Below are 10,078 nucleotides of genomic sequence, written 5' to 3'. Positions count from 1 at the left end.
GTAGCATTTCAACCAAGGAAGTTCCATTCAGGAATGTCCATGTTATCCACAGCATGATTTTCTTCTCCACAACACATTAGGACTGTTGCCAGAGACAACCTGGTGGCAGGCTCAGGTCAGAGTCTGGAAGTGTCCGAGAATGACTGAGTTAAAAGAAGACACCTGGGCAGGGCAGGAAGCTCATGGGATAAAGTTGAAGCTGAGGGCCAGTCTTGCTCTTTGCTTGTACACATCACAGGCCATCCCATGTGTTAAACCTGACATCAAAAGAGATCCTTCACTCACTTGAAATGCAGAAATATTTATTTTGGTTTCCTTCATTGTTTTTGGAAATTCTGTTTTTGGTTTATAAAACATAGAAATAGCCAACACTTAAAGCAAACATTCAAAACCCCAGTGTGACAAATTATTGATTTTTTTTGTGCAATTAAGAATACACATATGAAGTTAGGCTACCAAATAGTGTTATTACAATGACAATTCCTTAGTGCAAACCCTGTTGTGCTTGTATAATACATGTACTCTCACATATCCAACAACAGTGGCTTTAAATGTATAAACGACGGCTCGATTCGGTCAAATGTGGCAAAGACTGTCAATAAAGCGAAATGCTGTTAATTTCCCAAATTAACTTTGAAAAAAAAAATCCTCGAGAAGTTAAAACCAGGAAGTGATCTTTTTTTTCCCCCCATATTTCTACATCCCAGAATTTTGGCTTGTCAAATACATTTCCTAGAGGTCAGGTAGTATTACGATATAAGAACATTTGCTTATTACGGTCCATTTCAATAAGTACCCAAGTGTATATACTCCCTTAATATTTTTGCAGACACATTTTGCCTGAGAGTTCATTTTGGGGAGGGGGAAGCGACTGAATCACTACATCAACATTTGATAGGAAAACCACATTAAAAACCCGTTGGCCATTACAAACAGTGAGTAGTTCAGTAAAGATCAAGTGGAGAGTTATTCAGGCATCACAGTTGAGCGTGGTAGATCCAGGTGATTCTTTCTTGAAATGCTGTCTTCACTGTAGAGTCTAAGGCAGATCTTTTTTTTTTTTTTTTAATAACCCCTGGGAAGGATGGAGGGAGGGAACCAGATATGGAGGAGTCCAAAAGAATCCTGCTGTGTGAGTGAGAAGCCATTTTGCTCTGACAAGCCACCCTTCTTCTAAGACTCAGCACCCACAATGTTCTGAGGTGGATCTGTCCTTTGGTTTACTGAGAAATTTATGTCCCAGCAGGAACAACAGGGGACTGTTCTGAACCCTTAGAAATCAGAAGGGTTGTGTGAGATGGGGAAGGGAAGGTGGCAGGGATTAAAAAAAAAAGACGACGAAATCTCTGGTCCACTTGTGACCTTCTCCAGCCAGGACAGTTGCTCTTGTTCTTAAGGGGACAACTTCCCTCCAGTGCACTGCACTAGTCAGAGCAGCAGACAGCCGCAGAATTTTGCAGCAAGTAGCAGACATCTCAGAAAACAGCACAGTCCTAACCCCTTGGTTAGAAAAACAGGGAGACAAGAAGTTTTAACACCCACCTTATTATTAACTGAGGAAGTCTTAAATAACTTAGCACTTTTATAAATTTCCCCTTTACAATTTTTAAGGCTCATTTTGGAAATTGTGTTTCACCATGAACATGGTCTGCGACGCCAGGTGACTGTAAGGCAGTGTTCCATTTCCTCTAATATTCCTATGACAAGACCCCGCGCGGACAAGTCAAACACGGACGTTTCCTTCCCTAAGCTCGCTGCAGTCAAAATTACCAACATGAAGGCCATCAGAGAAGAAGGGACTGTGAAGGTGCGCCGTTTCTTCAGAGCTCTCTGCCTCACATTAAACCTTGATGGTGGCGTACAGTTCATCTATCTGTGACCTGAAATAGTTCCGTAGCTCTGGCCTTTTCGCCTTCATCGTTGGAGTCAGAAGGCCATTGTCGACAGAAAATAATTCAGGGTGCAGAGCAATGCCCTTGACCTGCAAATAAGCCAGGTTGTTAAAGGAGGGAGGAGCACAAGATGCACACAAACCTACACAGTCTCGGCAGCAGGCAAGCCCTCGGAGGGGATGAGGACCCCTGCAGGCTCCCTGTCCATGGTGTCACATTAGGACAGAACTCAGGATTGTGTCATGATCCCCAGAAAACAGGAGTCTCACCCTTGGGTAAAAAACCCTCCCGTCAAGCTACTCCTTGTGTATTTCTTTGGGTTACCCTATCCTCTTCTCTAATCTACTGGCAAACAATCTTCACATCAATGAAAGTCATACCTGTTCAAATGGTTTTAGACCGGAATCTTTCCCAAGTCTCACCATGTCGTCTAGGATAGCTTTTTTGACGTCCTAATAACATAAGAAAAATGAAATCATTTCTCTGTTGGAGGTCTGTGCAGAGCCCCAGGCACATTTAATACAGAGTGGAGAAACCGAAGGTAGCCTGGACGCTTCAGAGCCTTACCTTATTTCTGCACAGTTCCTCAAAGGTGCCGTCAAAGCCTTTCTTTCGGGCCCAGGAACACAGTATCTCAATATCTGGTACCACAATTGCTATGAGAAAGGCCTGGAACACAGACAAGTGAGTTATTACAGGGCTTGGCCCAAGGGCTCCAAAGTAGTGGTTCTTTATTTTGCCACATCATGGAACCCTAGGAGAGTCTGACAAAAACTATGGGCCCTCTTTTGAAGAGAGTGTACCCCGTCACCCAGCCCCTGGCTCTGAAATACAGATAGTATCGGGAATTCTGCAACTAATGTTTCACAAGAAGCACTAGAAATCGAAGTCTAACTAAACCCCATTTTTTATTTACTTTCATGTATTCTGTTCAAAGAAAAAGTATTTTATACAAATAAAACAGGGTCAAATGAGCAAACAAGGTGACAGATATATTGGATGACTGCCTTTAAAAGAGTGAAAGAAAATTTATAGTCATTTTTTAAAATAAAACTTTCTAATAAATACCAGTCTTTACAACTTAGCAAAAATAAAATTGAACAAAAATCAAAAGCATGGTAAGATTCTAAAGCAAATTAAGAAAAAGTAGATGCAATCTTAAAAAAAGGTCATTCTCTTAAAAGAAAGAACATATTCTTCTAAAATGATTTTTCTTCTTTTTCTTTCTTTCTTTTTGTTGTTTGTTTTATTTTGTTTTTTGGTACCAGGGATGGAACCCAGGAGTGCTCAACCACTGAGCCACACCCCCAGCCCTTTTTAATATTTTATTTTAAGACAAGGTATCACTGAGTTGCTTAGAGTAAAAAAAAAATTTAATTTCAAAATTTGTTCAAAGATTAACTTTTGGGAAACAAGATATCCTTTTTTTTTTTTTTTTTTTTTTGCCACCATCTGTCCAACATTTTGTCAAATTTACATCCCATTGAAATGTTGATTTTGCCTGGCTCATAGCTACCATTTGCTCAAAAATTATTTAGAAGGCATATAATAAATAAGATATATTTAATAGATTTGAAAATTTAAACTTTATTATATTATCATTATTTTCTTTCATAATTAAATGAGGAATATATATTATCCACCCCCAAGCATCCTGAATACTACCATTGGTATTCAGACCACTGAAGTTAAAAAATAAAATAGGGAAGTTAAAGAGAAAAGCCAGGCCTGTAATCCCAGCTACTAGGAGGCCAGGGGAGGAGGATCATAAGTTCTAGGCCAGCCTGGATCCTGCCTCAAAACAAAATATAAAAAAGAGGGGGCTAAGGATATAGTTCACTGGATATAGCATGTGTGAAGCCCTGGATTCAATCCCCAGTACCTCCAAACAAAAATAAAAACAAAACAATAACAATAAAAACAAATAAAACCCCAAGAAATTAAAGAGAAAGGAGGAAAAAAAAAAAAACCTTTTCTGGGCAGGAAATGCCAAGCAACAAAAAAAGTCAATATATTGAGTTAATGATATTCTAGCACGTCAGATACAAAAGTCAATGCACGCTTATCTCTGTAAATCACATTTAAAGCACCTGCAGTCCAAAGCACTAGCAATGCCTAGCAACAGAGTTCTCAATCTAGAAAGTACATACCTGCAAGCTTTCTCCATGGACAAACACCTGAGCAACAGGTTCACTTCGCAGGTAAACATTTTCAATCTTCTCAGGTGCTATGTATTCTCCTTGTGCCAGTTTAAATATGTGTTTTTTCCTGTCAATAATCTTCAGTGTGCCATTCTGTTTACCAGAGAGGAAGGGGCTATGAGTGGGTCCCTGACCTGGTTTGCACCCATCAATCACAACACAATGCAAGGCATTTCATGTGCACTATCCTTTCACCCTAAAATCATCTCAGAGAGGCCAGTCATTATCCCATTTTACAGAGAGGGGAGACCAAGGTTTAGAGAGTTTTGTCAACTTGCCATTTGGCCAGGTACAGATATAGAAAAGGGACTCCAGAGTCCATGCTCACACTGTTTCTCCACCCGGCACAGTGACTTGTCAGCCCACTAGGAGTGTTTCAATTGCTCCCTTTATTTCAGCATGTTCATCTGGCCTCCTACCTGAACTAGGCACTTATTTCTTTTTTTAAAAAAATTTGTTCTTTTTACTTATGCAATGACAGTAGAATGTATTTTGACATATCATATTTGACATATCATAGAGTATAACATCTATTCTTATGGGCTGACATGATGTGAGGTTACACTAGTGGTATTCATATACGAACATAGGAAGGTTATGTCCGATTCATTCTACTGCCTTTTCCCTTCCCATCCCCCAATCCTCCCTGTCCAATCCAGTGAATCGCCACCACCTACTGTGAGTCAGTATCTACACATCAGAGAGAACATTAGGCCTTTGGTTTTTAGGGATTGGCTTATTTCACTTAGTATGATAGTTTCCAGTTTCATTCATTTACAGGCAAATGCCATAATTTCATTTTTCTTTATGGCTGAGTAATATTCCATTATGTATACGTACCACAAGCACATACATTTTTGACTGGCCATGAATCAAGTTCTTTTTTGGTGCTTGGGGATTTGAACCCAGGGCCTCATGCATGCCAGGCGCTTTACCACTGAGCCACATCCCTAGCCCACAAGTCAAGTTCTGTGAGAGCAAGGCACAGACTTATCTTTCACCATGCTCTGCACAAAGTAAGGGCTCAAGAAATGTTTACTACACTAAGGCAGGATTCCAGATCCTTCATCATCCCTGGGGGAGACCGGGTTACTCCTGGCTCTTTGGGAAGTGTCAGTTGACTGCCTGCCACAAAGTGACTGTGGGAATTTCCACTATCAAGGCGCAGCACTTATAGTTTAAAATGCCATTCTTGTTGGATTTCAAGTGGGAAGCAGCCACCAGAATTTAATGTTAAGCATCCAAACAAAACACATTTGCTAGCGTTAAAGTCAAATTCCTAAACAATTATGGTCAGAGTATGAGCCTGTCTACAACGTACCATTCAACGAGTGAAAAGGGAAACAGAGTATGGAGGGTGTCACTGCTTCATGGCAGCTGTGCATCTGGTGGATATTTTCTCCCCCGTAGGGAACAAAACTGTGTGTGAGAAGAAGAGCTGACAACTTACTGGCAGCCACTTTCCAATGTCTCCTGTGTGCAGCCAGCCATCCTTATCCAAAGCTTCGGCCGTTTTTGCTGGGTCCTTCAAGTAGCCCTTAAATACATTTGGCCCTTTCACACACACCTTAAAAAAAAAAAAAGAATCTGTTAATAACATGTATTGGGGCTTCTCCCAACAACAGGGGTATGCGTGTGTCCCCACTTTTAGCTAGGAAGCCCTGAATTTCAGGATCCAGAAACCATCAAGATCATGGAGGCACCTCCAAGGTCCCTATGTCCCTTTGTTACCTCCACTGCCATCAAATTACAGGGCGAATGCTTGCCGCCCTAGGTTCCAACACAAAGCTGCTGGAAGCCCCCAAAGGGATGTAATCACTTTCAAGTAATGAGGCTTTCCACCCAGTACAGTGGCTCCCTAATAGGCATCCAGGGCAATCAGCAAACAGAAGATGTGCTGCCCTGAGGACTTGGGCCACTTGAGCTTCTGCATCGCTCTGGAGCCCAAATCCCTGCATATCTGGCAGGAGGCAGGCATTAGCGTCTGTCTTCTGACCCCTTGGGAGTGAAACACAAATGTACCTTCAATAAGAACCCTGTTGGACTCTAAAGATCACCCATAAAGTTGAGCTCAACAGCTTTATTGAGCCGTGTTGGGAACAGGCGCTGCCCTCAGAGTGGCCAGCTATTATGGGAGATGGCCATGCGGGTCAGTGACCAACGGGGTTTCACTCACCTCGCCCTCGCCCTTAGCAGCCAAGTAGTTCATTTCTTCCACATCAACAAGTTTTATAAAATTGCAAGGCATGGGGGCACCGACATGGCCTGTGCATTAATTAAATAAGAGAACGATCATTCCTGAGGCTACGGCTAATATCCTCAGGACAAAGCATTTTTATAACCAACAAGCCTCAGTCATCATAAAGCTGCTACAAACTTCTGGCTTCTGCAATTACAGCCATTCTCTCCCTGGTAAAATAATTTAAGAAGACAGATGAAAATATTCAAAAATTTCCTCTGGACCTTACCCAAATTTGAGGCTCTGAATTATTTTTCAAAGTATAAATAACTTAGCAACTAATTTAGTTAGCACAAATACCTGGAAGCATTCTAAAACTTTTTTTTACCTGGTTTCTATGATCTGACTGACCACACTGATTATTTGCCCAGCCCTCAAACTTCATGTCCCTGTTCTGAGAAAATATACACAGCTCTGGCAAACCTTGATTATTCTGTCATGCACCATCTGATTCTGACCAATACTGTCTTATCTCCTTAAGTACGGACAAACATTTTCTACACTTTTAAGTTTATTCAGACAGGACAGTGCTTATTTCCACTGTCAATTTACCTCTCTTGTCAAAGGGTGTTAGGATTGGGTTGTCTTTTCCAAAAACAAAAATGACAGATATCAGATGCATTTAAAGAGCATTGCAAACAATGCCCATGTCTTAACAATTTTAACATCTAGAGATCACTATGCCAAATTCTTTGGCTGTTAAGGAACCTGAGGTTAAAAATGAAACAAACACCATATATCAGCATTCATTCCAGTGAAGTATGTTACCTGTTATTACCAGGTAGTGCTGATATGAATAAAACACCGAATAAATCAGGGAAGTTTATTAATTGCAGTGTAGAATAAACTACCAACATGGCATAGAGGAAAGCACAGAATATGTGCAGTCAGCTCAGGCTGGAATCCTGGTTCCAAGAGATAATGCTGTGTAATTATTTACATGCTATTTAAGCAACAATCGACAATTTCCTCTCATAGGAGACAGTACCAATCTCACAGGGATGTTGTTGGGATTACCCTCACATAATGTCCATCTTAAGCATCCATCAAGAAAGCTTATCCATGTCAGGTGCTCAGTCAATTATTTGTGTATTTGTCCTCCCCTTTTTCCCTTTTGAGAAAAAGAACTTGTGTTTATTCCCATCTAGGGTCCCAATACATAGCATAGACCATGGTGTAAATATGTGTGGATTAAAATTACCAGCAAATGATGAGACCCTAATCTGCTACCTGCAAGCCCTACGAGGCCAGACATCCTCTCTCAGATGTAGCCTGTAGGATCCAGACAAAGACTTACTGCCACCTGGCATTACGGTCAGATTCCCAAAATGCTACCACACTTGGCCACAGGAGCAGAAGGGCATTTCCACGTGGCTGCCTGAATTATAAGACTGTCTGCCTCAAGGCTGAATGACCTGAGGCTTAACACTTGTTTAAATTGGCTAATGAACTGATCAATGATTAACCCAATTCCAACATTTCAATAACCCCATTTGAATAAGATTCTGAAAATGGCCCTCCGTCAATCCTACCTGCTGTCCAGTCTCCAGGCACACTGAGAGAGCAGCCGGCCGTGCACTCGGTCTGTCCATAGCCTTCGTAGAACTGGGTCACCAAGAGAGGAGACATTATTAACGGGGGGGACAGTCAGCCTTTGCAGGAAGTGCACAAGTAATCAAGTTCCATTAACTCCTGAGTAATTGCTGATTGTGAAGTGAACTTCACCCAGGAGCACAACGTGCCCCCAAACATCTCCCCGTCCCCTGCATGCCAAACACCAGCCGTCATCCGTCGTCCATAAGGACAAGCAAGGGAGACCCCCTTGTGACTGGTCACTCCTTACCTGGGAGCACTCTCACTTTGTCACTTCATAAGTGTGACCTGAACATGTCGTATCGTTAATACATTCCCCTGTCTTCCCCCTTTCAAACAGGTTCTCTGCATGGTTTGCAGGCAAGGTGTGTTCCTATATCTGCTTGCCTGACTCTAAAGGTATGGCTGAGTCCTATCCTAGAAAAAATTACACAGCCCATCCATATTCCCTGCCTATGGTGAAATTATATATGTTTGTGTATGTATATGTATACACACACAACCACACACACACAACTACAACGTACACTTATTTCTCCAAACAATCTAGTATAATATATATCTTCCAAACAAAAATAATATACAGACGCAAAGTGGAGGGCGGGAAGGACTGGGAAGACATTGGTCAAAGGACAGAAACTTTCAGGTAGGAGGAGAAAGTTCACATGACCTACTGTCAGCAACCTGACACTAGTTAATAATAATGTGTTCTGTACTCCAGAATCGCTAAGAAAGTGGATTCTAAGTGTTCTCACCACACGTAAAAGGGTATAGTAGGTGACACGTATGTTAATTTGCTTGATTTAGCCATTACTCAATGTAGTCATATATCAAACATCATGTCTTACACCATAAAAACACATAGTTTTTGTCCATTTTTAAAAATTGACAACACACAAAAGAGAAACAAATTGACTGTTGGTAAGGAAGAGGACTTGGTCTATATAAAGACTTGAATGATCCATGAAGGGCCTCACCTGGCAGCCAAGGGCTGCTCTCAGAAACGTCAGCACTGTGGCGGACACGGGTGCGGCTCCTGTGACCATCAACCGGACTTTCCCGCCCAGGCTCGACTTGCAAAGTGGAGAGAGAAGAAGGAGGTGAGGGTTATGTATTTGGAAGTCAGTGGGCTCCTCCGTCAAAGATATCTGCCTGGGACCCTGTGCCCTAACCTACCTCTGCAGGTGGCACTGGATGGGACTCCCACTGGGAACACAGAACCCACAGGTATTCACACAGGAATCCTGTTTGTTTCTGCCCAGAATTAACCCATTCATTCCCAACAAGTATGAAACTAAGCCACTCCTTGCAGGTATTTTAAGGAATTAAAACAAGATGGTGGCAGATTTATGGAAACTACCAGTTTGGACACTACTGAGGGACATAATGTCATTGCACAATCTTCATCACTCAAGCTTAAAAATAATTACCTCAAGAATGACATACTTGGTCAAATCAAAATGGAGACTCAAAAAGAGTCTTTTTTCACTAGTTAACTACAATATTGTATAGATGCACCCTGGACACTGAGATGGTTTACTTCATGACTTTGCCCTTAATCTTTAGACATGTATCAGAATTAATAAAACCAGCTGGGCGTGGTGGAGCACACCTATAATCCCAGGAGCTGGGGAGGCTGAGATAGGAGACTTGAAAGTTCAAAGCCAGCCTCAGCAAAAGCGAGGTATTTAGCAACCCAGTGAAACCCTGTCTCTAAATAAAATACAAAATAGGGCTGGGGATGTGGCTCAGTGGTTGAGTGCCCCTGAGTTCAATCCCCGATACAAAAAAAAAAAAAAAAAAAAAAGAATTAATAAAACCATACCATTCTCTCCCTTGCCTTCATATCTTTTAAGAAAATAGCCCTCATAGAAATTTTGAAACCCAAATGAGTTTACGTAAGAAACCATAGCTGGGTCTGTTTGTTACCTGTATTTTGTGGAAGATGAGTTTATCCCACAGGCTATTGTTTCTAATGATGCCACTGCGAAGTTCTGCTTCTTTTCTCTTGGAGGCAAAGTCCAACAACCATCGCTTCAGTGTGGTGTTTGCTTGTGCAAAAATCTAATGAAGCAAGAAATAAGAAGGTTTTCATAACTATGGGATGACGTGAATAAAAAAAGTCATAATAACAAGTGCTGGCGAGGATGTGG

At 41.5% G+C, this 10,078-nt stretch overlaps 1 protein-coding gene across 4 annotated transcripts in view; it reads right to left on the bottom strand.

Moving 5' to 3' along the window:
• Positions 1–285: 285 nt before the first annotated feature.
• Positions 286–10,078, bottom strand: part of Acsl1 (acyl-CoA synthetase long chain family member 1) — a 65,766-nt gene continuing 55,973 nt past the window's right edge. For all 4 annotated transcript variants that reach the window (XM_027926913.2, XM_071610496.1, XM_071610495.1 and 1 more), the window contains 9 exons: positions 9,855–9,989; positions 8,903–8,998; positions 7,865–7,937; positions 6,270–6,358; positions 5,544–5,660; positions 4,043–4,186; positions 2,460–2,561; positions 2,273–2,344; positions 286–1,981 (listed from right to left, as the gene is read on the bottom strand). In XM_027926913.2, coding sequence (XP_027782714.1) covers positions 1,841–1,981; positions 2,273–2,344; positions 2,460–2,561; positions 4,043–4,186; positions 5,544–5,660; positions 6,270–6,358; positions 7,865–7,937; positions 8,903–8,998; positions 9,855–9,989 — 969 coding nt within the window. In that variant the 3' untranslated portion in view covers positions 286–1,840. The remainder of the gene's footprint in view (positions 1,982–2,272; positions 2,345–2,459; positions 2,562–4,042; positions 4,187–5,543; positions 5,661–6,269; positions 6,359–7,864; positions 7,938–8,902; positions 8,999–9,854; positions 9,990–10,078) is intronic.

The sequence above is a fragment of the Marmota flaviventris genome, chromosome 3 (genome assembly GCF_047511675.1).
Source record: "Marmota flaviventris isolate mMarFla1 chromosome 3, mMarFla1.hap1, whole genome shotgun sequence".
Lineage (NCBI taxonomy): Eukaryota > Metazoa > Chordata > Mammalia > Rodentia > Sciuridae > Marmota > Marmota flaviventris.
This window is presented reverse-complemented; position numbering and strand designations above follow the sequence as displayed.